General features: G+C 37.2%; 1 protein-coding gene and 1 non-coding gene across 3 annotated transcripts in view; both read right to left on the bottom strand.

The window, feature by feature from the left end:
* Nucleotides 1-338: 338 nt before the first annotated feature.
* The window catches only part of Cop1 (COP1 E3 ubiquitin ligase), a 119,532-nt gene continuing 92,595 nt past the window's right edge, over nt 339-27,275 (bottom strand). For both annotated transcript variants that reach the window (XM_057770279.1, XM_057770278.1), the window contains exons 17-20: nt 26,248-26,372; nt 24,481-24,641; nt 3,245-3,289; nt 339-1,298 (exon numbers count right to left, since the gene is read on the bottom strand). In XM_057770279.1, the coding sequence (XP_057626262.1) occupies nt 1,281-1,298; nt 3,245-3,289; nt 24,481-24,641; nt 26,248-26,372 (349 nt within the window). In that variant the 3' untranslated portion in view covers nt 339-1,280. The remainder of the gene's footprint in view (nt 1,299-3,244; nt 3,290-24,480; nt 24,642-26,247; nt 26,373-27,275) is intronic.
* Nucleotides 11,911-12,050, bottom strand: LOC130875247 (small Cajal body-specific RNA 3). The gene has a single exon (XR_009057182.1). It is a non-coding gene; the product is annotated as a small Cajal body-specific RNA 3 (non-coding RNA).

A 27,275-nucleotide genomic window follows, 5' to 3' on the forward strand; every position in this document is an offset into this window, starting at 1 on the left:
GGAACTTCACCCATCAAGTCGTACTCATTTGTCTACATATCTACGACTACTTTCCTGCTGCACTGGTGGAGCTAGCTCAGCAGTTACAGCAGAGACTGCAGCCCAGCAAGCCTAAAATATTTCCTATATGTTCCTTTACCAAAAAGGTCAGTTGACTTGCTACAGGTCACTGATCAGTCTTGGCCAGTACAATCTGATAGGTCTGGTTAAAACAAAAGCTGACTTGACTTTTTATCGAAGGCTTATTGATGCCAAAGAGAACTGGCCCAGTAAGTCAAAACTCTTTTTTTTTTTTTTTTTTTAAGATTTATTTATTATATATACACTGTTCTGCCTGCATGCCAGAAGAGAACACCAGAATTCATTACAGATGGTTATGAGCCATCATGTGGTTGCTGGGAATTGAACTCAGGACCTCTGGAAGAGCAGCCAGTGCTCTTAAACTCTGAGCCATCTCGCCAGCCCCCGTCAAAACTCTTATATCTTTGGCCAGATCTGGAGGAACACAAAAGATCTGATGATGATAATCTCATAAGGGTGTATAGAAAGGAATTCTTTTTTTTATTATAAACATTAAGCTCACTGGAAAGAATCCACACATTTTACTTTTGTTCATGTTGATATGCGCAGTTTCAAAGAGGTTGGAGAAAACAACTTTAAAATTACTCACCAGTACATTTTTTCTTTCTTTTAAAATAAAATTTATTTTCATTTTAATGTATGAGCATTTTGCCTAGATGTCTGTATGTGCACCACATGCATACCTGGTACTCCAGGAGGCCAGAAGAGGACCCAGAACTCCCATTGGAGCTACAAATAACTGCGAGGTGCTAAGCAGGTGTGGGGAACTGAACCTGGATCTTCTGCAGGAGCAGCCAGCTCTTATTGACTGAGCCTCTCTCCTGCCCCAGCCAGTACATTCTCTACATCCCAGCTGTGATACGTCTTCAAAAGACTCTCACCACACCCGACAAAGGCATTCCCAGCTCAGCTGTGGCTCAATAAACTTTTATTATTTTTTATTTATTTTTATTTAAAAGAATTTGTTTCCCTATCACAAAAATTAGCCACACTGCCAACAGCAAAGTTCATAGTTACACTGATGGCGGAGAATTCTCTGGGTATTCCCAATGGCGTAAAAGGAGGAAAAAAGTACTCAGTACAAATCCAAAACCCAGGATGACTTTGGAGAGACATCACATGCCATTTCTTTCTTTTCTCATCATCTGCTGCAGATGGTTTTCAGGAGGATCAAACACAATTTGACTTCAAGAAACCCTTTACACCAATTCTAGCACCTAATGGGGGAAACACAAAGAAGAGTTTCACAGAAGAGTTCTAAAACATCCAAAGTTTAAAGACACTTTACTGCATGTACTACTGGAAAATACAAATGCCTACTAACTGGTATAATGCCAAGGAACTGGAAAGAACCAGAGCTCATTCCTTCTTTCAATTCAAGCACTGTATGTAAAATTTCAAATTAAGTTACTGCGCCAATTAGGAAGTCTTTAAACTACGTGAAACTGTTGGATACAAATGGTGAGGTGAAGCATGCACGGAATATCTTTGAGTATCTTTTGGTATTTTAATACATTCTTAAGGAAAAATATTGTAAAGGATTTTAATATTTCTTTCTTCCCTGAATGAGCACTAGGTCAATGCTAGAGCAACAGCGATCAAGATTTTAAAGGATATCAATGTGGCCTTTCCTGTTGTTTCTTTCAACTTCAATGCTAACCATCTGGTATCAAAAAACTTGGTTAGATTTTTAGTGTTATGTTATTACCAAGCCATGAAAGTAAGCTGTTATGGTGATAAAAATAAAAGTGAGGAAAACAAGGAAGAAAATGGCTAAGAAAGAAAGAACACAAAGATGGTTGGGGGACTGTCAAGGACTGCTCCATGGACACTATAATTTTAGGTCATAAAGACCTGAAATGTGCAACCCTTCACCTTCTGCTTGAGCTTTACAGTGCTTTTTGTATGTACTCTGTAGTACATTAGGGTCCTCTAGATATGACAGGTCAATGCTGAAAAATGTTTGGTTCTAAGAATTATGGGATTCCATCGTAGCCTTATAGTTATTATAGGGATGTTAATAATTCCACTTGCTCCGTATGGCTGCTGATTAAGATGTTCTATTTTTAATCCATGTCTTGCCAAGAGAATGTGAAACTGAGAGAATAGGGACTTCAGTCAAATTCCAAGACCTGCCACCTTGCTTGAGGCCTCCCAAAAGGAACTAATAATTCTAATCAAAGGCCTAGCTGTCAATGGAGCTGGGGTCCCTCTTTAGGAAAGATATGACCAAACAGACTACCTGTCTAGAAAAGGCAACTGTCATATGAATCAGCTGACCCAAGCAGTCCTGCCTTCTTGAGTTTGTATGGTCATCTCCACAGGATGAGGTTAGTTTGGATTTTTCTCCCTTGGATGCTTCAGGCTACTTATTTATGAATTATAGGATGTTGTGGCAAAATAACACACATCATAAAAAATGCTTTCTAAAATTTCCAAAAGAATATAAGAGAAAGATGTTCTCTCAAAGTATGTGTTAGCACCAAACTTATATACATAAAAATTTCCATCCAAACAAGGTTTTGTTTAGAAAAACTTCACTGCTTAGCTCATCATTTATTTATATAAATAATGCATTATGCCCAAGGGCTAAATACTAAAAGTTATAATCAAATGAAAGTTTGATTTCCTTGAACCATTAACTAAAAAAGAAAGCATGTGGAACACTATGAGTCTGTGACTCAGACTATGCTGTTGGGTGCACACAGATTTTCAGATTACAGAACACTAGAATTTCCTCTCTATTCTGACTCCCACCTTAGTAGTAAAAAATTCTACTTGTTATGGAAGAGGAGAAGAGAAACATGAGGAAGAACAAAGTACAGATGAAAGCTGCAAATATATAGGCACTCGTGTTCTGCCAAATGTCCTACTAAATGTCCCATGTATGGCTGTGCAGGCCCAGAGTAAACACCCAACAGCCCTCACCTGTTTCTCTTTGACCATTTATCAAACCATCTAGCCCTCAGCCCCAACGAGCATTATCATCTCCATAGCTGTGAGCTACCTATTTCTTTCAATGTCAATTAAGTCATTTCTGAGTGCTGAAACCCCTAATTTGGAATGATCATGAAGGCTCAGTATAGCCGTATATTTCTAAGAGCCAGTTGCAGTTTAAAAAGTGGATCTGAGTTTAGACTGAGGGATGTATGAAATGGCTTACCTTAATTGTACCCTGGCTGTTAGCAGCAATCAACACATTGGACTCCTAGGGAGAAAAACAAAACAAAAACAAGAGCTTTAGGAACAGAGGAGAGTTCCTGAAGGGCAGATGAAAAGAGTAATTTCTTCCCCTTCTTCCTCTACTTCAATCTAAGATTCCAGGGGAATCTAAAATGGAAAGCCAGCTTTTGGCATGCGTAAAGATAACTTGAGAAAAGTGAGCAACTGTTTCTCTAGAACATTCACTGAGTTAGTTCAGACATTTTCACTGGGACCTTAGCATAGCATCAATGCTCTTGCACTGAAAGGGTATTTGAAGTGAAAGGAGCAGGAAGCAAATGGGATTTATCTACTCTTTCACTGATCTGAATTTAGAAAGCTGAGACTAGACAGAATTTCTATACCTGCCTCAGAAAAGAGTAATGCTCAAACGAAAGCTGTGTGTATGATACCAAAACTACCCCTAGACACCTGGAAAGGACTGGCTTGCAAAAAGTAACAACAACTAAAGCAAAAAACAAAACAAAACAACAACAAAACAGAACAAAAACTCCAATGTAGTTTCTTTCTTTATGTTCATACTTTCTGTATGTTTTAACAAATAAAGCTTGCCTAAATATCAGAGTACAGAGCTAAACCACTACAGGCCAGGGAGTCTTGTCATACACCTTTAATGCCAGGACTCTGGAGACAGAGGCAGAGGGATCTCTGTTAGTTCAAGGCTACCCTGGGCTACACAAGATTGAATCTGTCTAGAAGAGAAATACAGCTCATACAAAGGACTCAGTGCCTTTAATCCCAACACTAGGAAGGTGGAGACAGATGTGATAAGGCTGGTGCAGAGAGGAATATGAGGTGGAAGGTGATGGAGGAAGGTCATTGGTTAAATAATAAAGAAACTGCTTGGCCCTCATAGGTTAGAACATAGGTGGGTGGAGTAAACAGAACAGAATGCTGGGAGGAAGAGAAAGTGAGCTCAGATGCCATGCTCCCCTCTCCCGGGCAGATGCAGGGCAGCTCCTCTCACAGGCAGACACGATGAAGCAAGCCACCAGGTCAGACATGCTGAATCTTTCCCAGTAAGACTGGTGCTACACAGATTATTAGAGATGGGTTGATCAGGATATGAGAATTAGCCAGTAAAGGCTAGAGCTAATGGGCCAAGCAGTGTTTAAAAGAATACAGTTTGTGTGTTGTTATTTTGGGGCATAAGCTAGCCAGGCAGCCCAGGAGCTGGGGCGGCAGGAACGCAGCCCACAGCTCCCACTACAGAATGGCACTCAACGTGGGGCTCGAACCCACGACCCTGGGATTAAGAGTCCCATGCTCTACCGATTGAGCTAGCCGGGCAGGCGGCCAGGAGCCGGGCAGGACAAAAAGCAGGCCCGCAGCTCCCACTATAGGAAGGAGACAGCAACTCAGTGCAGTCTGAGGTTTGGTGGAGAGAGCTACAATCTGAGACAGTCTGAGGACAGGATCGCCCCTTCGGTCTGAGTGGTGAAAGAATTCTCTATGTCTGGCTGCTCTGTCCCTCTGATCGTCAGCATTAACCCCTATATCTGATTCTGTTTTTTGTTTGTTTTTGGTTTTATGAGACAGGGTTTCTCCGTGTAACAGTAGCTGTCTTGGAACTAGCTCTTGTTGACACCAGCCTGCTTCTGCCTCCCAAGTGCTGAGATTAAAGGCACGTGCCACTGTTGCCTAGCATGACTCTGGGCTTTTATTAATCCCAATTAGAATTTATGTCATACCCCAATCAACTGGTTGCTGCTTAAGAAGGGTTAAGACTCCACACTTTTCAAGAAGGCTATTGCTAGGAACAGGTACCATGAGGTGCTGGGGCCCTTAAGAACCATCCACTGCTATGGGAACATATAAGGACAATGAAAAGCTTTTAGATTTAGCATCAGTTCTTTCTTTCATTTTAGTTCTAGTGACTTTTTAATATAAAGGGGAAGATAGAAAGGAGAAAATGAGGACTGACTCTGCAATTAGCAGGGAACTCTTTTTGCTGTGAACTGAGACTATAAATTATGTAATTCAGTCATCTGATTCCTGAGGAAAGGGAACATGGGAAAGTGTGTTATATACTGACTGAGTATTCTTGTCTGGAACAGGACAGATACAATTCCTTTTATTTTTGTACATATTATACACACAGCCTTTTAGTGTACCTGCATTTATCCTGCAACCTGTTAAATAAAATCAAGTATTTAATTTTCCACCTGTAGTAGCATGTTGATGTTCAAAAGTTTCAGCATTCAGATTAGAATCCTAACAGACTATCTCACAATATATGTTTAGAATCAATATATAAATAGGACAATTTATCTAAATGACCACACATAAGGAGTTTGAAGGCTGTAGCACGCAAGATCATCTGATAACTACCAGCCATGTATAGGCACGTTTTGTTTGCAGTCTTAGGATTGGCATTTATAGATGACGTAGCTGTTGTTACCAGAGGTCCCAACACATTCTGTCTATGGAGACAGATAAATACATAACCTATTAAAAAGTCAATGTATAAACTGAGTAGCTCAAATGGTCTTGCAGGATTGACAGATACAAAGCACGGTGTCCTAAGAATTCTTACACACACTCAAAAAACTATTCAACACAGAAAACAATGAAATAAAGAAAATAGCAACATCATTGTATCTTAGTACATCCTTCCTCAAAACACTATACAAAGGAGTGATTTAGTACTAGATTTTCTTTTCAATCTAGCAGAAAAATAAAACCAGAAACATTACTTCTGTTATTAGGGGTTATTACTTAAAAGCTTTAAACAAGCCAAGCCATATTTGCATTTTGGATGACTGGTGTTTGCTCAATGTAATTGTAGTCTTGCTAGATGTAACTTTTTACTTGTAAAATAAAATGACAGTAATTCTCATTATCTTTTCCTTTCCATTTCTTTTTTTTTTAAACTGCAAAACTCTCCTCAAAGAGAGCTAGTACATTGTGTCCACTTTTTCTCCATCTGAGAATTAAAAGAAGACAACGAAAAACTTAGCAGGACTTTTTATAAAAATAGAAATCACATATACCAAAATTCGTCATAATACCAGCACAGTATTTTCTCTACAACAGTGTTTAACAAAAGCAGTATGTTAAAGTCCTAACCTGACAAAGAATAAGTATTTGCTTAGTTTAAGTTTGAGATTTATTTCTTAAGAGATATATTTGAAATGTAAATATATTATAAAATGTATTTTATAGGCACACACACAAAATATGCATAAATATAAATATTATTTCTGGCCAGGACACAGTAAACAAGTGGGATTTGTTCTCCGACTATGAACAAATAGGAGAGTGAACAAAACACATATGGCACCATTGGAGTACAGACAGTATAGCATTCTCAATCCCTGAGAAAAGAAGTCAATGCTATGACTCTCCTAACCACCCTAGGGCTTTCTGCTTAGAGCCAATTTATGGACCATAAAGTAGGGAAGGGGAGTCTAAGCAGAAGATGGGAGCTCTCTGAATTGAGAAGGCAAAGAATGATGTCCAGAGTACTGGGAGGATAGGATGCACTGATGGACTAGAATTTGTATGCAAAATATAAAGAAGCAATGCTTCAGTAACTTGCCTAGGGCTCAGTTCCCCTTGATTCTGGGTCTGAATAATAAACTGTACTTTTATATGGTGAAACTATACAGTGTCAAAAATATAATAATTTTTAAAAAGCAAAACTGTTAATGTACATTATTAAATCCCAGAGTTCCTAAAGTTCAAAGTTTTGAACAGCATGCAGCATAAAGAAAGCAAGCTCAAGAAACTGCCCTACTTCTCTGTATTTAAGTTTTACTAGAGCACAGCTATGCTTATTTATTCAAATATTGTCTCTGAAAGAATGCAGTGGCAGAATCCTAGCCTACGAATCTGAAACATTTGCTCTCCAGTTTTTCTTAACTGTCTCTTTATATTTACTCTAATACAGCTTAAAGAAGAAGAAAAGATCAACATAATCAAGTTCACCTGAAAAAAATTTAATTTTTAAAATTTAACTTTCTAACAGAATAAATTTCAACATTTAAAAAGAATTTAACAAAAACATGCATTATATAAAAACAAAGAGATGCAGCAATGACTAGGACAATGAAAATGGGAACATTAAAAGTAGGGTATCATAATTAAATTCAAGTAGACAAATGAAACACGGAAGACATAATCATAAGGACCCAAAGAGAAACATACAGTATTGAAAATGGGAACACAACAGTGAAAAAAAGGACAAGGCAAAGGAGAACACACACTATATCTGGCAAGACAGAAACAAACAAATACAACCAAGTCAAGGGGAAAACTGGTGGAAATTCAGAGATCAGCACTTCATTGATCAACAAAGTGAACACAGACATTGTGTACATGTATAATTGGAACCCCAAGTAGAGAAGGGGGAGCATATGAAGATGTGTGACAGAAATTTCGCATTATCAGAAAACAAAGATAAAAGGTAAGCTAATATCAGGAATGAAGGAAGATATATCAGTAGATATCCCAGGCATTAAAATATCATTATGAAAAACTTTATGGCAATAAGATTGACAACTAATAACATGAATTATACAAAAAATGCAAAATACCTCAATATGACAGAAGGAAAAGTTACTGACTAAGGAATGAGGAACATTTTCAAACATTCATAAAAATAAAACCAGCCAATTGTCTTTATAAGTAGATTTTTAAAAAAACCTTAAAATATATCATTAAAGTAATTAATCTATATAAAAAAGAAAAAACACATTAGGGGCTGGTGATTTAGAAAGCTGAGGAATTGAGCGCTATCTCTAGGATCCACAAACACAGGAGCAGAGCTAGCTCCCTCCCACAAGTTGTTCTCTGATTTCCACATTCAAGTTGCAGTACATACACACCCACACACAAAATATAAGACTTACACTGTAATAAAAATGTAAAAATACATGGACCGCGAGGGGTGAGCCCACCCACTGAGATAGTGGGGCTGATCTAATGGGAACTCACCAAGGCCAGCTGGATTGGGACTGATGGAGCCTGTGATCAAACCGGACTCTCTGATCGTGGCTGACAAGAAGGGCTGAGAAGCCAAGGACAATGGCACTGGGTTTTGATCCTACTGCATGTACTGGCTTTGTGGGAGCCTAGCCTGTTTGGATGCTCACCTTCCTAGACCTGGATGGAGGGGGGAGGACCTTGGACTTCCCACAGGGCAGGGAACCCTGACTGCTCTTTGGTCTGGAGAGGGAGGGGGGGAGAGAATGGGGGGGAATGGAAGGGAAATGGGAGGTGAAAATTTGTCATAATATATATAAAGAAAAAACAAAAGAAAAAATGTACACACATGAGGGGGGTGGAGGAATGGCACCAACAAAACAGACTGAAGAAACCAGACAAAAAGAAAAATATATATATTTATTCATATAATTATAAATATTTATATTTATTATGTATATAAGAAATAACATATATATGTTGTTTCTATTATATGAAGTTGTAAGGAAAACTGAAATCAGGAATCAGTTCGTGAAGATTAATAAATACATCAATATTGGCTTCTATCTTATTGAACTAATCATCTTTTCATGCACTTAAGAGAATGAAATCTTAGGAAAGTATTTAACAAGTACAAGAGAGCCTCAACTCTCATCACTACATACATAGACATTTCAAATTACACACATGCACACATCCAAGTGTTTTCAATAAAATAAAGGGTCTGGCTATAGAATGAAGGTTGAAGGAGGTGGTGTTTCTCAGTGTACAAAGCTTAGCTGGGCCGCCAAATGTTCCCTTCTTTGATATCTGGGAGAATGGAGCTTCTTCATCAAAAGAGAACAAGCTTATTCCAATCCCTTAATTCCTCCCTACTTAGGTGTCCTTGCTTAACATCATCTAGGATAATACTAAATGATTATGATTATTATTTGACTGACAGAATGAACCCTCGGTTTTTTGATTCATTCAAACAAATATCTGGTTTCTTAACAAACTTGACAAATAAGAGGAAAGGATTTACATTATTAATTAAAGAGATTTATCATAGCTTCAACTCTGAGATTAAGTTTCTTAATTAAGACCTTTCTATGTGCAGACTCAGTGGCTGTGTGGGGAGCTGGCCAGGTTTTATTTAGGCCATTTCTCAGTGAAGTTTGAACTTAACATTTTAGTAGACTGTTTTGTCAGTAAGCCCTTGGGTTCTGGGGTGTAGCACACGATGGTATGTTTAACTTCTTACATGAGTACTATGTAACCAACTTGGGCACTCATGATTGTGTAGGATGCACTTTACCCACTGACTCATTTCCTCAGCTCAAACTGAGACTTTTCTGAATGAGCAACAAAGATATTTTATACTGATATTTTTCCTTCTTATTTCTCTGTATGAGTGCTTTACCTGTATGTCTGTGCATCATGTGTGTGAAGTGCCTGAGGAGGTCATAAAAAGCATACCCTAGAACTGAAGTTACAGATTATGAATCACCATGTGAGTGCTGGAAATCGAACCTGTACCATCTGGAAGAGCAAGCCAGTGTTCTCACCTGATTAATCTCTCCATCCCCTGATTTTTTTAAAAAATAATAATTCCAAGAAAAGATAAGACAGATATTTTGCTGCACATAAATGTCATTTTAAGTGCTGAATAATTCCTAGTATCTTTATTGTCAGATATAAGAAAGTATAGCAATTAATTAGAGGAAAATTATGTATTAATCTGAACTTCAAATCTTAAGGTTATTCTAATGCAATAGTAAATAAATATATAAAACTTCAAGAATAAATTAGCGACTGATATTTACTTCTATATGCATGAAAATCAGCATTAAAAACTGGTATTAGTGGTTGTTTCCTGGGGAAAATGGTCTTTTAACACACAGAGATTAGTCTAGGAATATTTTATATTTTTATAGGACTAAGATGTTTTAACATTCTGGAAAAAAGGGACAATTTGCTACTTCAAAAATGTATTCAGTCAGTTCAAAGTAGTCAAATCTTGTGACTATTATTTTAGTGCATTTCCTTGCCTTTGTATTGGGAATTGAACTCAGGGGCTTGAGTTTGCTGGGTAAACTAGCAAACACTATTGCTGAGCTCAGCTACATGCCTGCTATTTTAAAACATGTCAGATGAATATAATCATAAACTCTCTGAGAAGGAAAAGAAAGATCCATCCAAACCATGAACCTACCTTCACTGGAATCAACAGATTCTCTTTCCTTTCCTTCCTGTTCTCTATTTAACCATGTTAATATTTAACCTTTAGGTTTGTGTCCTCAAAGTCCTTAGGTTCATTAATAAGCAGTCCTCAGTGGTAAACAGCAAAAAATTTAAAAGCCACAGTCTCAACCTAACATTAAAAAACTACATATTACACATGTGATTAGCTCCAGGTTTGGTATGTGATTATTCCTAGGCCACAAAAATAGTTACATTCAACCTTGGAGCATAACAATATAGACAGGTTCTGTAATTAATGATATTGAACAATGTACAGAATTATTATTAATATGGACATCAATTGGCTCATAATTATCCACCTGGTTAGATAGATTATATTGAATAGCTTTTAAAGAAGTTTGTGGATGAGAAAAATCAAGATAGGCATAATCATGTCAAAAAGGGTAAAGATATACACATATATCTACACACAGCAAATATAAATAAACTGATAGCACAAAACAAGGAGATATCTCCAAAAGGGTACCCTAAATGATTTAAATAACAAAGGAAAAATATATTTCTTGGCCTTGGTTAAATCATAAAAATATATCTGATATATTTTTTGCAAGCATAAATTAAGTTATATGCTTTTTTCTTTGCATTTTACCAATATAATATTTATGCCACTTATTAGTCAGGTCATTAAAGAAAGGAATCTTAGATCTACATTAGAATTTATTATGCTAAAAAATAAGGAAAACAAATATAATGATTAGAAAATTTTAAAATTGTTTATTGAAATGAATAGCTAGACCATGGATTTTTAACGGGCCAGGAAAATTCAGCAACCTGCTTCAATAACTGCCTCAAGCAAAATTTACTCAAAGAAATAAATACAGAAAGTTTAGAACCACAAACATGGTATTTCCATAATTAATTACAAATAAGACCAGTTGTAGTTGCTCACAGCTCACCCTGGTACTGTGGGCCACTCAATTTCTGCCCAGCTCCTTTCCTCCTGCCCTTCTCCCCAAAACTTAAGACTCAACCACAACTTCAAACTTAATACTAAGAAACAAGAACTTTTAATAAAAAGTACTTCATGAAAGCTACTTTCAATAACTGATAACTTTAGGTTAATTAGTCTAACCCATTCCCTAGAAAAATAGCACTTCTACATACATTGTACATCCTGGTTGTAGGTTCTTCAAACAAATAAGCCAACAGAAACAGTAATCTATTTTCACAAACCATCAACTATCCTGTAACCCCTGTACTTCAATAGCAGAGGAAGTAGTTCAAGGCTAACCTGAGTGACAAGGGACCGTGTTTCAAAAAACATTAAAAAGAAAAGGGCCAAAACACAGACAATGAAATCATAAAATACTTCCAAAAGGCTGAACTAGCTTTACTTGGTTTTCTTTTTTGTTTGCGTCTACAATCTAATACATTCAACCACCAGAGATACTGAACAAAATAATAAGGAAAACAGTATTTAGAGTGGTAGTTCAAAAAGTTGTATGGAGGGGAACGATCAGACTTAGCCCGCTGTCCTAAGTCAGACAGAGACCTCCATGTTTATGTAGGATTGCTGCCTTTTGCAGACAAAAGATACTTTCTCATTTGTCTACATGGTTGACTCTGCAGCTTCCACTTTTAGTGCGTTTTATTATTAATACAACATTTGTTATACAGTCTTTATATTCCAATATTCTTCATGTACTTCTTTATAATTCTAATTTCTAACTGCTTTCTCATCTAAATATACCTTAATACATTAAAACAACTTAAATGATAACAAAAAACAGCATCCAGGTAACAGAAAAGAACCACCAAAAAGGCATATTTAACAAAGGCAAAGTGATTCCTAGTCAGGGAGAAAAACTCTAAAAGTATGTACATAAAAGAAGGATGGAGATACACAGACACATGTACTCACCACACCTCAGTCACTCCAATGTCAAGTGGCCCACATCACATATTATCTTTGCTATTCAAGACATATACAGATGCCTTCAAGTTCCATCGCATGCCAAGATCTCATACTTGATAATACCTTGCATACGCTTGAGAACACTATTCACAATGATATCTATAACAAGGGAAACGATTCTGTACTAGTGATGAATATTAAAAACTTCTAAAAGAAAAACTGTACTTTCTGTCTTTAAAAAGTGATTTATTTTGGCTGAAAGACACTTAAGGAAATGCTAAACATTCTCAGCCATCATAGAAATGTAAATCAAAATAACTCTGAGATTCAGAATGTCCAAGATCAAAAATACTGATGACAGCTTGTGCTGGAGAGTATGTGGGATAAGGGGAATTCTCCTCCATTATTGGTTGGAGTGCAAACTTTTACAGCTGCTTTGGAAATCAGTATGGCAATTTCTCAGAAAATTAGGAAACCATCTACCTGAAGACCCAGCAATACCACTGTTGGGTATATATCCAAAGGATGCTCAATCATATCACAAGGACATGTGCTCAACTATGTTCATAGTAGCATTATCTGTCACAGCCAGAACCTGGAAACAACCTAAATGCCCCTCGATTGAAGAATGGATAAAGAAAATGTGGTATATTTACACAATGGAATACTACTCAGTGGTAAAAAAAACAAGGCCATTTTGAAATTTGCAGACAAATGGATGGATGGATCTAGAAAACACCATATTGAATGAAGTAATCCAGACCCAGAAAGACAAATATAATATGTACTCACAAATAAGTGGCTTTTAAACAAAGTAAAGAAAAATCATTCTACAGTTCACAACCCCAGAGAACCTAGACAACAAAGAGGACCCTAAGAGAGACACAGATGGAGTTACATAGAAAGAAAAAAAAGACACAATCTCCCGAGTAAATTGGGATCATGGGGATTACAGGAGATGGGAACAAAGATGTATAGCTCAATAAAAACAGTAAAAAAATAAATAAAAATGATTTATTTGTTTATGTGTATTATGTGCACCACGTGCCTGCAGAGGCTAGAAGAACATGTTGGTTCCCCTGGAACAGGAGATACAGACAGTTGTAAGCTGCTATGTGAATGTTGGAAAATGACCCTGGTCCTCTGCGAGTGCAGTGATTTTAATTGCTGAGCCATTTCTCCAGCACCAGAAATTTACACTTCTAAAATTGCTACTGCGAATTTCCCCTGGTCATACACATAAAGCTACTCCTAGAGTTCTGTGCTATTTTTAGAGATACTCTGTAACACTATGGGGGAAAATACACATGCACTCAAGCATTATGTATGAAATGAAGGGTAGGATACAAATAGCAAATTTAGTAAGTGGCACCAGGAAACAGGGTTAAAGACCTAGAAGCATATGAATGGGCAGAAACCTCTAAGGAACATCTTCAGTTTTTGTATTTTAGCATAAATAATACAAAAAGTAACTTAAAATTCTTAAAGGTCAATTTGTATAAAATGAATGTTAAAAATCAGAAGGCTGGCAAAGAGAGGTGTATAGCTAGAAAGGTGTATTTTATAGCAAAAAACAAAACCACCACCAACAAAAACCCAAACCCAAACCAAACCAAACCAAAACAAACAAACAAACAAATAAAAAACAAAAAAACCCAACCAGCTACAGATAAACTGCAAATTCATGGCATTATATAAGCATTTCTGTAGGAATTTTACAGAACAGAATTCACAGACAAAACTGGAGAGCTGGGTGTCTGTGAGGACAGTTTGCAAGCATTTGCTTACTGGCACGGAAACAGCTGAATACAACAGTATGTTTAAGGAAATATTAACGGAGCTGAAGGCAACAGAGAGGGCTGTATTCCCTAAAGGCTTTCTTCTATGATTTCTACATTAGGGGACAATGGGAAAATGTGTAGGGATAAGTCCTGCCCCTTAGGGGGCGTATTCGCCTCGGGCTAATGTTTACCTATAAATCTGGTAAGCGTGCTCGCAGTGCTTGCTTCTGCTTTCCTGGTCTCCGCAGACCGGTGGTTCTGTAAGTCTATTTCCCCATTAAAGCTGTATATATTTTTACAATCTGTCTGCATTCGTTTACGCCGTTACATTTTGGTGGGAGCTGCGGGTTATGTTCCTGCCGCCCCAGCTCCTGGTAGCCTGGCTAGCTCATGCCCCAAAATAACAACACACAAACTGTATTCTTTTAAACACTGCTTGGCCCATTAGCTCTAGCCCTTACTGGCTAATTCTCATATCCCGATCAACCCATCTCTAATAATCTGTGTAGCACCAGTCTTACCAGGAAAGGTTCAGCATGTCTGACCTGGCGGCTTGCTTCATAGCATCTGCCTGGGAGAGGGGAGCATGGCCTCTGCTCCAGAGAGCAGAGCTGTTGAGTCTGAGCTCACTTCCTTTTCCTCCCAGCATTCTGTTCTGTTTACTCCACCCACCTATGTTCTAACCTATGAGGGCCAAGCAGTTTCTTTATTTTTTAACCAATGACCTTCCTCCATCAGGAAAAAGCATGAGAAATCTTTTTTATGTGCTGTTGTTTTGAGGAAGACAAACACTGCTAAAATGACATTCAGGAGTTCTTTCCCTAATTCTACAGACTAGAAAGCGCAGTCTGTAAAGCAAGAGTGGGTATAGTGGAGGCACCGATGCAATCGTACTACAGCTGGGAAACTGACTTTGGCTTCATGGCACGCACTTGTGGTTGGCTCAGAACTACATTTTGAAGAAAGGTATCAACAGTTGAGATGTCCAAGAAAGTGAAGTCTGAGCATATCAAATCTTCTAGCTTTGTTTGCTTAGTTGTGTTTTTATCAGTTAAGACACATACTCCCAGTAGCTCTGCTACAGGAACCACCTTTGAAAATGGGACACTTATACTTCATTTGCCTAATGTTTATAAAACAACAACAACAACAACAACAACAACAAAAAAGACTAATTTGTCCCTTACAAACTGAGTGAAACTACTCCCCTTTCACTTGAGTCTAGGCAAATGTGTAATAGGAGACCTTCTGATGCCAGAAGGCTGAAAACTCTACCTTTAGTTCATGCTAACAAAGCCATTTCCTGAAAATGTCTTGTGAAAAGGCAGGGCATTCAACTCTGTATATACAGATTATGGATTGCTTCACTTAAAAAATCCAAGGAACCAATCAATGACAACCTCCATACCATAATCTTTTCCTAAAATCATCTGCTTCTTTATAATATAAATACCCAAGTCCTATCACCCTTAGTGAGGCAGAGTTGAGAATGAACCATCCTCATGTTCTCATAATAGACTAATTCCCTTCTTCCTCCTCTCCCTCCCCTATGGCAGACACCAGCATAGAGGATAAAACAAAGAAAGAGGCTACAGTTCAGGACTGCTCAAAGAACAAATTCTTTGGGGAAAGCAGTACACAGGAAAGACCAGTCAAAGGTTTTAATATACTGAGAAAATTTATCAAGCTAACTGACACTAAACAAAAAGTTCAGGATATAGCTTTTAGCACACACTACAGTTTAAGAATTGTTAAGACAAACCATCATACATTTAAATGTTTGGTATTTATATTATGAAGTAGAAAAAAACTCCCACAGTAAAATGTGAAAAGTTAAGGGGCAAGCAACATTGTTTCTTTTAATGTAGGATGAAGACTAGAAGAAAAGACACCCAAAATTAACAGCTTTGTTCAAGTGATAGAATTACACAATTTTTCTTATTCTTTATTTTCTGAAAGTTCTCTACTTCTAAAAGAAAGTTGAACACTCCAAAGCACAAACGATGCAGGGATAAGGAGTAGTCTCTTGAGTAAGTCAGCTGCATTTATATTGTCCCACTACTGAATATAAAATTTCTGCTTGGCCAGGCACAGCTTTATAAAATGATAGGATCAGAATGTTTGTCATTATTTGTAACATATTAACTTAATTGGCATAAAACTCCATAATTAAAATGCAAATATTAATACAACCAATCAAAATCTCTTGCTTATTTCAAAGCACTGCTGTTTATCAACAAGAAAGATCGTATTTAAGGATGAGAGAGCTGTTGGGCTACAGATGTATCTATATCTGGTCCACAGTTCCACTCACAGCATCTCAGAGTGACAGCACATCAGTACAGAAGTGCCAGGAGTGCAGGGTTTACATGAGATTGCAAACAGAAAAGTCCATTATTTTCTCCAAAAAGAATAAAGCTTTAAATAAGCAGGAATACTTCCCTTGGAGTTGTTACCCATACTGCAATCCTTTTCTTTTTTTGGGAGGGGGTTTGGCTACTTCTGCATTAAGTATTTACTAAATGCATTTTTATTCAACTAGAAAATGTTTTTTTCATTATGTACATTTCAGTATCTCTAAGTAGCATTCATAAAACTTTTAACTTAAAGGAAGTGACAACCATTATTCAGTGTTCCTACTTTCACAGAAATAAAGAAACCTGGTATGACAGACAAACATTCAGAATCTAAACTCACACTCCTTTCTACCTCAAAGTATTTTGGACACCTTTAAGTATGGTGGGGCAACAAATGGTTGCATCATTTGTTAAACTTCAAAAAGACCTGCATAAGATCAAGTCATCACCATTCAGCACTGGGGTACAGTGGGGTGGGGTGTTAGCCAAGGAGCTACTGACAGCTGATGACTTCAAGAGGAGGGAGCACCAATTTTCTTAGAGTGTGTGGCCCCAGGTAGGTCAACTCTAGTGGATAATCCCATACCCATGAGCATATTAATTTGTAGGCCAACACAAATTAAGAGTGGAGGTGTAAGGATATCCAATTTAGAGAGGATGGGATGGCGCGAGGCAGGAGTCTGGGAGCAGTCAGAGGGAAGAGGGAATTGATTGTGATCAAAACACATTATATAAAAGTATGATATCTTCAAAGAATAAAAATGATATTATTTGGTAAAAATTTGGTCAATGCCTTCTTAAATAATATTTATTTTTTTCTTAGAAAAGGCAGAATCAAAAAAGGAAGCAAACAGCTAAAGATCCATGTTAATTTTATTAGTTAAAATTTTGGCGTAAATAAAACAAGAAAAAATTGAGTTATTTTAGTATGTCAAGTTCTATTACACTGTTACAGATAATATAAAAATGTCAATGATGAAATATTTTAAATGTTAAGTAGAAGACTTCACAAAGCTTATTTGTTAACTTCCTTACATTTACTACGGAATTCTGCTAAGTTGATCCATATAATACTGGCCAGTAAACTAAGGAAATTCTATACCTCAAACAATTTACTCTGAGAAAAAACTAACAACATTCAGTGTCTTGGAATTTTGTCACGGTTTTGAATGTCCCTGACTTTCTACATCCTGGATACTAGAGAAGAAACTCAGAAGTTGGAAACACATTCTTGGAAGTCAGGGTCCACACTCACAATCTTCTTTCACTCTCAACACAAAGAGTTCATTTAGACTGGCCCTCTTCCTGACAGTCAGCACTATTTTCTGAAGTGTCATAACCATCTAGCTAAAGGAAGGAGAAAGGATGATAAAAGATGAAGAGAAACAGTTGAAAAAAGTGGCAAAGAGAAGCTCCTCTACTATATATTCACTGAACAGTTTTCAAAACGCAGTAAGTGGAGAGTCTTCTGTCATGTGATTATATACGTACATATATAAGATTTATAGACATGTATGGTTTGTCATTCATTCACTCATTCATTCATTCACTATGAGACCTCATCATTAGCAAGGGCTAGAAAATGAGATAACTGGTTTTAACCTAGCAAAAAAAATTATCAAAGCTATATAGAAGGCTATGGCATAGAGCACCAGCCTCTACAAATCTTTAAACTCAGTAGGACAAGCAACCAACCTCTCACAGGCAGGGTTTCACAGGGTTTCTCCTTTACCTTGGAGTAAGTGTACATATTATCAACTAGAGACAGCTGAGATTTGTGCAGCTTACCTCAATACAACACACTGTTTGGTTTCCAAACACTCTTACACTGTTCAATATACAGAGGCAAGGCCAGTATGCCAATTCATGGTTCTGTGATACCAGTCCACTGATAGTGTTTTATAATAAATTTAAAGTTAATTTGAAACAAAGATATGAAATTTTATATTTGTCTTAATATATTTCAATGAGACAGTGCTGTGAGAAGGCAACTGAAGACAGGTCCTATGATATATTCATCTGCACACATTTTGTATTTTATATCTCCACTCTCTGAAGTTCCAAGACTCAAAGAATCTTTACCTTCATGTCTTTTACCAACTTCCTAAAGTTCTCAAAAATAATCCCTTCTAATTCTTATTCATGTAAAATTACTTGTCTTCCTATGTTTTAAAGTCTATTCTTGAATATAGTAAATGATAATCATCCTTTTCTTCATTTCCCATCATTTTTGCAGCACTGTTCTTTGTATGGAGGACAAAGGCTGACATCCAGTGTCTTTATCAATCATGTCTCACCTTACTTTTCTGAGACTCACTGTCAGAAAACTCCAGGGACGCTAGTATTTCTGCCTCCATACTACTGGGCTATAGGGATGGCCACTGTGCTTAGCCTTTCACGGAGGTACTAGGGGTCTAACTCAGTTCTTCATGCTTGAACAGCAAGTATTTTATAAACTTAGCCATATCCCAAGCCCCTCTGTGTCTTCTATATACTTCCTCCTAACTTATCCACTGACTAATCATTGTCATCCTTTCCTTTCATTTAATTCATTAAATGAATTCATTGTGGGTTTTCATTTTAAAACTTGTTTTCAATTCCCAAGTGAAACTGTCAGTCCTGTCTTTAATTTTATAAGCACAGATACGTATAAGCCAGCTGAGAAAACTGTAGTATAGTGCTGCTGTGATTCTGTTTCTATTGTGTGCTGCTACAGTGAATTTTTATTTATGTTGTCTTGTATTTTGCTATGCCTGTTTAGTTGCTACTGTGTCCTACATACTATATTTCCAAAAGCAGAAAAAAAAGAGAAAAGAAACTATGTTAATCTTATTTTATAGATAATTTAGGTTATCTATTAGGTTCTATTAATACCAGTAATCTAGAACCCCCTAAATTCAATTTCAAGAATTGATAGGATTTGGAGCTGCTTTTTAAAGTGACAGTTTTTCTTCTACCATTTTACCCTAGGTTGTATTTCTTTTGTGACCTAAAGATTGTGAGTCACTCATACCATGTAGCTTAGAAACACTAGACTCTGATTTCTCTGCCCTTAAGAAGCTGCTCTGAGTGTGTTCATTCCTAGTCTGGTAATTCTTCTGTCTTCTTTCAAAGCAGATTAGGATGTGCTAAGAAACACATTGTTACATGATTTTGTTATGGGAACATCACATCATATATGTACAAAAAGCTAGATGGTCCAGCCCCAAACCTCCCCAAGTTATACATAGAGTCTACTGTTCTTAAATTACAACCCGCACTTACTGTATTAATAATAAACACTCTAGGAGATAGGTAAAATATTTGGTGTTAAGCATTGTGCATCTAAACACAGAAATAAAATGCTATGCTAAAATATGGTACAGAAGGTGTATATATCATGGTACATTTATATCTGGCAATGACCATCAAACAACATGCAGGACTGAAACCTGTTCTGGTAAGCAGTGCACAGTAGTAAATGTGAAGGGACAGAACATAGAGGTCACTGCTGTCACATTTATAAACACTGTACACTTAGGTCACACCAACTATAAACCACGCCACCACCACACCCAGGGAATTTTGATGCTTGTCTATGATCTAAGAATTTGAGAGATAAAAGGTGGAGGACTGAAGAGTTTCAGGAAAGCTGTACTAACTTAACTAGACTTTCTCTCCAAATGAACACACACATGCCAAAAGGAAGGGAGGGAGGGAGGGAGGACAAGACAAAACAAAACAAACCCTACTAACAACAAAACAATACTTGTATAGAAGTTGGTACCAGGTAGTTATTGCTGTGATAGGCCTGCCCATGATTTTGTTTGGAGGTACATGGACTTTGGATTATAAAAGCAACTGAATGCTTTAAGCAAGGCTTAAAGGGCTCTCCTAGTAGGAACAGGGAAAACAGTGGTGTGAGGGTGATCTGAACTGTGGGGCCTGTTTCAGAGAAGAAACTAGTATGTGACCTACAGACTATTCTTATATTTTGCTGACAAATGTTGCTGGTTTCTGCCCTTGTCCAAAAACTCTGCCTGAGACTAAAGTGTAGAGATTTGGATTAATTACCTTGGCAAAGCAAATCTCAAAACAGCCTAGTATAGACATTGTCAAATGGTTTATTAGTGGTAACTCTTAGGCAGATCCATAATGAAGCAAATTGACCAAGTAAAAAATGTAAAATGTACAGGTTGAGAAGAAGAGAGGCACCAGGAAGTGGAAGGGAACTAAACTGTGTTCAAGGAGATAAACAAATTAAAAAGTGAAACAGAGGGAATGGTGACCTCAGGACGGGACTGCACCACCCTGCTAAGATTTCAGGAATTAAAGAACAACTTTAGTCCAGGTGAGGTGGTGCCCACCTTTAAATTCAGTACTCAGAAGGCAGAGAGGTGGGCAGATCTCTGAGTTTGAGGCCAGTGTGGTCTACAGACCTGAGTTTCAGGATAGCCAAGCTTAGGCAATAAAGGATACCACTGAAAGCAGGAAGTTGGTGAAGATATAACTCAATGAAGGAGCCATGTTCCAGCTCCACTAAGCCGCAGAATTTGGCAGCTTCAGCAACATGGTTTTGGCTTTAGAATCAAGGTCAGAAGAAAGGGGGTTATAGAATCTTCCTCCTAGACTAAGGAGAGCCGCTGAGACCAGATATGTGTCAGGGGTGTTGTTGTAATTTTGTTGACCCTCCCTGTCAGTATCCTGTCCCTTTAAGAGACAAGCTCCACCCACTCCCAATCCCCCCCCCACACTGAGGCAGCTGGTCTAGGACTCTCACTCTCACTAGCTCTTCTAACAAGGCAGTTCTCTGCCTCCCTCCTCCCCCTCCTTTCTCTTGCTCTCTCTCTCTCTCTTCATCCCCTCCCTGCCTCCCTCTACACTCCCCTTTAATAAAACTTTACATTCAGTCTCTGTCAGCATGACATACTCTGTTTTCTATCTGCCTGGTTCCCCACCTGCAGGGACATGCTAGGGTCACTCCTGACAAAATCTTTCATTGGTGTGTTGAACTCGGCAGGCTCTCCCTTTCAGGTGAGGGCTCCTGGGGATTCTTTTAATGTTTAACCCTTTCATAAGGTCACTTTTCCAACTCAAAATCATTCTACACCCAACATTGACACTAACCACTTCTGACCATGCCCCCATGATTTGTATTGGAGGTGGTTCCACCACATGAAAAGACCCAGTATTGGTCAACCACTTGTCTATCAGACTTACAGCCCCTTGCTCTAGCCCCCAACTCCATGTGACAATGCAGGGGTTCGGTTTGTGTCCACCCATTCTCATGGCCCCAGGACCTTGTAAGTGATGACTCAAGGCCAGTCTGAGCCATGGTCCATACTGAACTTTTGAGATACAGGAGTTCAGTTTCTTGGACTTTCTTCTTTCCTTACTCATGAAAACTGCACCTCCCCCCTCACATACCAAGCTACATAGCTGCCCATCGTCAGCTTACATTCTGCCAATGATCGGTAGTTGGAAGTTTTATAAGAGAAAGAAAGATGGTAATGTTATAATTTTGCAGGCCTTCCCTGTCAGTACCCTGTCCCTTTAAGAGACAAGTTCCACCCACACCCAATCTCCCCCTTCCTGCTGAGGCCAGCTGGCTCTCTTCCTCCCTCCCTCCTCCCAGCTCTTCTAAAGAGGCAGCTCTTTGATTCCCTCTTCCCCTCTCCTCTCCCTCCTTCCTCCCCTACATTCTCCTTTAATAAAACTTTACACTCACTCTCCATTCACATGGCATATTCTGTTTTTTACCCACCAGGCACTGTAGGACCTGCTAGGGTCACTGTGTGAAACTCTGAAGGCAAGGCTTGCTTTAGTCCAGTATTTCCAAACTATATACTTCTTTCCTTCAATTTTGGGGTCGTAATGTGTATCCTGTGCTATTATATATTGGAAGAATGTGATCTGCTTTTTGATTTCGATTTCACAGGGGATTACAGTAAAGAGATTGTATAAATCTCAGAAGAAACTTTGAACTTTGGAGTCTGCATTAAGGTATGGCTACAAGCCTAGTGGGGCCAGGGAGTGAAATGTGGTGGTTTGAATAGGAATGGCCCCCACAGACTCTTGGGTTTGAATGTTTGGCCCATAGGCATTTGCTTAGCACTATTAGGTGTGGCCTTTTGGGGATAAGTATGTCACTTTGGAGACAGGCTTTCTTTCAAGTGTCATATATGCTCAAGCAACACCCAATTTGGCAGTCTCATTCTCCAGCACCATGCTTCCTGCCTTGACTATAATGAACCAAAACCTCTGAATGTTTTTCATAAATAATCTTCTTCTTCTTCTTCTTCTTCTTCTTCTTCTTCTTCTTCTTCTTCTTCTTCTTCTTCTTCTTCTTCTTCTTCTTCTTCTTCTTTTTTTTTTAAATAATTCACTTCTTTATTTAGTAAAGTTTCTAGCTTAAAATCTGAGCCGTATACTTCAGCTTAGGCCTATACATTAATCTTAATAGTCTCTTTCTTTGACCTGATTGGTCCTCCTGAAAAGCCTTCTGGGGTGACAACATATACAAAATTGTTTTCAGTAACACCAATACCATCTAGACTCCTTAAAGACAGGTGTGAGACTCACAGGACTTGTCAGACATTTCAGAAGTATGAACATGAAGCGTGCAAATGCATAACATGCGTCTCTGTTCATCACAGAGTTGCCTGCACACAGAGGGCTCACTGCAAACAGCCTGTCCTATGAAGGAAACCCTTCTGATATTGGTAACCAGGTTTCCAACTTTTTAAGGACATTGTTAGGACTGTAAAGAGTTCTGCTGGGTCTAGACCTGGATGGAGGTGGGTGGTCCTTGGACTTCCCACAGGGCAGGGAACCAGGATTACTCTTAGGGATGATGAGGGAGGGGAACTTGATGGGGGAGGGGGAGGGAAATGGGAGGTGGTGGCAGGGAGAAGGCAGAAATCTTTAATAAATAAATTAAAAAAAAAAAGAGTTCTGCTGTTCACTAAAAAGTTTCAAGTTCTTTCTTGGCTCTCCAAATTCCTGTTTTTGTTGCCCCCTTTTCAGCTATACTTAATAGATAACATCAATTTTTGAGCTCTGGGATAAACCGAGATTATTGCCACACACACAACTTGTCACCAACAAACACATACTCATGTGATGTGTTACAGCGCATGAACTTTGGTATAACTTTCATAATTCTACACGGTGAGAAGGCTCATACAAATTACACAGTTCTATTATTATCAAACCTGGAGGCTGAATCACAAATTTTAAAAGGACACCAAGAGTGTATCAAATGAAACTGCAGCTGGAAGTCAAATACTTTAAATTATGTGTCATGTCAGAATTTTTTGTGTTGAAAATAAAATTAGGGGTTATGACTCAGTGGAAGAATTCATTTTTCCTTGTACAAGGCCGAGGGATTAATTCACAGACCCTAAACACAACCTACATACAACAACAAAATTTCTCCTTCTCCCTAATCAAGCATCTAAAAGACTTTTAAAAAAATGGCACTGACAACTGTTAAGACATAAAATAATAAAAATAATTCTTTCTACATATAATTCATTGAAATCTTTAAAATGTATAAAGTGAAAAATTTGATGATCTGATTTTTATAACCCAGCAGTGTAACTCTCTTGTAAATAAATTGAATGATTAAATATTACTATATATCTGGAGAGTTAATTCTACCCTGAAATAGTATTTAATTACGAATACATTAGCTAAGCCCTTTTTTTGATCATTAAGAAAGAGACACAGATGATATTCTGGAGGAACTTCTAGTCTTAAAAAAGGTAACTCAAGTATGCACATGTGTACTGGGTATATGAGATTCATCAAGATACTGCTTTACTGGTGACATTTTAATTAGTGCCTAAAACATCCATTTTCTCTGATGATAAAATGCCAGAACAAAACAACAACAAAAAACAGAAAAGAAAAAGAAAACACCTACCATTTACCTAGCTATACCTTAAATCTAAAACAAAGACAATAAAACAACCAATGCTAAGTATTCGTAAACATTATGAAATGCCATGGTTAAAATTATATGAAAACTTACCCCATCTGATAGTGCCCGCCAACACACAGCACTAACAAATTCATTTGTATCATCTTCTTTCCGGTCTTTGTCCAGAACACTCTTGACTGTATCAAACTTAAAAGTCAGCAAAGTCTTAGAAAGTCCTTTATAGTACAGGTAGAGGGAATTGTTTTCACTTCCTGAAAAGAAATAATAAGTGCAATCTTTTTAGAATGGGAGAACCTGGAATTAGAATACATACATACATACATACTCACTTGAGGCACTCTTGCTATGTTGCCCAGATCGTCCTTAAATTTAAACTGTCTTCCTCTGCTTCTCAAATGCTGGGGTTCATAGGTGTATGATACTACGGCTAGCTAAGAATACCATCCTTCCTATAATCCCTACACTCTGTCCTAGAGATTGAATATAAGGCCTTTGGCTACAGTGAACTACATCTCTAGACCCAGTTCCAGAACACAACATTTAGATAGTAATTATTAATCCAAGTTTTAGCAAAGAGACCAATTATCTTTTATATTCAACTTTGAAAGACAAGGCTAATTAATTGGGAACTATGGGAGAAGGAACAAAAGTATAGCTTACTAACCTAAAGAAATAACCATTGCTAAATGATGTGACAGTGCTTATGATTCTAAGTTTGAAATGTTTCATATTAAAAAAAAAATACCTATAGCAGAGGTCTATACATTTAAAAAGCATCTATGAAACAAGAATCTTAAACTGCATTTAAAAAATATTACAATGTACAGAGGAAAAAAAAAGTTGTGGTACTTGTAAAGGCCAATTTGAACAGCCTAAACAACTCAATTCTCCATTCCCCATACAACATTACCCTACCAATGAGAAAGTTGAACTAACACATTTTAGGAGCCTCCTAAGGATAAACGTGCTGCATATCTACTTTGGTGGTAATCAGGCTCATACATTAGGAAAAAATAAAATTTACTGAATAAGGGCCATGTCATTTAAAAGTGTTGACAATTCTTTTATTAGAACATTTGAAAACAGAAAATTGAATTTTTCCACGTCTGATTTAAATTTGCATAAGTTATATATTAATAAAAAATCCAGAATAACATTCATGCAATCCAAACAGACTGTTTAATGAAAAGGATACTAGACAAGACAAAATAAAAATAATGTTTCTGAAAAGATGTCTTCTTGAAATACTAGTAGCAGAATTTAATAGTTTTTATAGTTTAGATAATTCCAACAAACATTATGGCATGTTTAGAAATACTAGAAAGCAGTTAAAGATCTTTTTCATTACTAAGAATACAGGGCTTGGGTGCAGAAAAGAAACACTAATGCTCTCCAGCATGACTGGAGAAAGAATTCAGTCCTAAGCATTAAGTGATGCTGTCTTCGGAGAACACAGATCATTTTTCCACTGAAAACTACCATGACATGTCTTTGCAAAAAGTTACTTTTTTTTTTGATGGTTTCATTTGTTTATTGATGCAAATGGTAAAGTTTTATAACAAGAATTTTTATATTGTACATATTTGAGAATAAGTAAGAGTTTAGATCTGCAGTGTTTTTGCAGTCTGAATCTTATATATAGTACAAGAATATGGTTAGTTTATCTTAAAAACAATTCACTATAGAAGTCTATAATGAGAAAATGAGGCAATCTACATAACAATTAGAAAAATTGTTAGATGATACACATTCCTATTATAAATAACATTTTACAAGCATTCAACTTTTTTATAATATCACTAGAAAGACAGTGTTAATATTTATAAAAAGTTTCTTTAAAAATATAATTTCACTTACCACAAGCTATATAATCTCCATTGGAAGCAAGTCCTACGAAGTTTTTTTCATTAATATGACCCTTGAAGGAACGCAGACAGTATGGTTTCCCCACATTCCACAGTTTTAGTTGGCTGTCTGTTGAGCTGAGATAAATACAAAGAAGACTAAATTTTAGATTTCATGGTATGAAACTCATCACCATTAGTAATTAAAAAGCAATCCAGTTTTGTGGTTAAGAATGCAGACTTTGGTGCTGGTGTGTCTGAGTCTTATGTTCTCATTGGTCAATGTTTTAACAGGTAAATATGATATATAATTATCTACTTTATAGAATTAAATGGGCCTGGACCCAACACTGTGAAAACCAAATTCATCTAACATGCTTTCAATAATATCTGGGTAAATAGGAAATAGCATTGTCACCCTATCAATAAATAATGAGTCTTTGCACTCAGAGATGTGCTCCATTTTGGGAAGACCCTCATTTTTCTTGTTATTGGTATACTAGACATAAACTTTTCATGGAATTCCTACATGTGAGAGATACGGTTGGAAAGCACACAATGTAGTTTATTTTGCTGACAGAATATATAGATCTTATTGCTTACCCAAAACTCTCTTTGTTTTTTCTAAAACCCACTGGTAATTCTAATAGACAAATTTAGGACTCATACTATTTTGCAAATTGCTTTCATATATTGAATTGCTTACTTTATACTTTTTGTATACTTTTTTAAGGGATTGTATTAATGAATTTATTAAGGACTACAAAATTAAATCATTTTGAGCAGGACACTATGGTACACCTTTTCCATATATTATTTTATTTAAAGATTTAAAAACTTAGTGCTATTAGCCCCATTTTGAAGATGAGGAAATTGAGGTTCAGAAGGTTACAACTGTATAGAGACAAGATTCAAACAGTTTGATTTGAGCTCCTTTAGAAATCCCAGCACTTGGGAGGCAGAGGCAGGCAGATCTCTGTGAGTTTGAGGCCAGCCTGGGCTATAAGAGCTAGTTCCAGGACAAGCTCCAAAGCTATAGAG

The sequence above is a fragment of the Chionomys nivalis genome, chromosome 5 (assembly GCF_950005125.1).
Source record: "Chionomys nivalis chromosome 5, mChiNiv1.1, whole genome shotgun sequence".
Lineage (NCBI taxonomy): Eukaryota > Metazoa > Chordata > Mammalia > Rodentia > Cricetidae > Chionomys > Chionomys nivalis.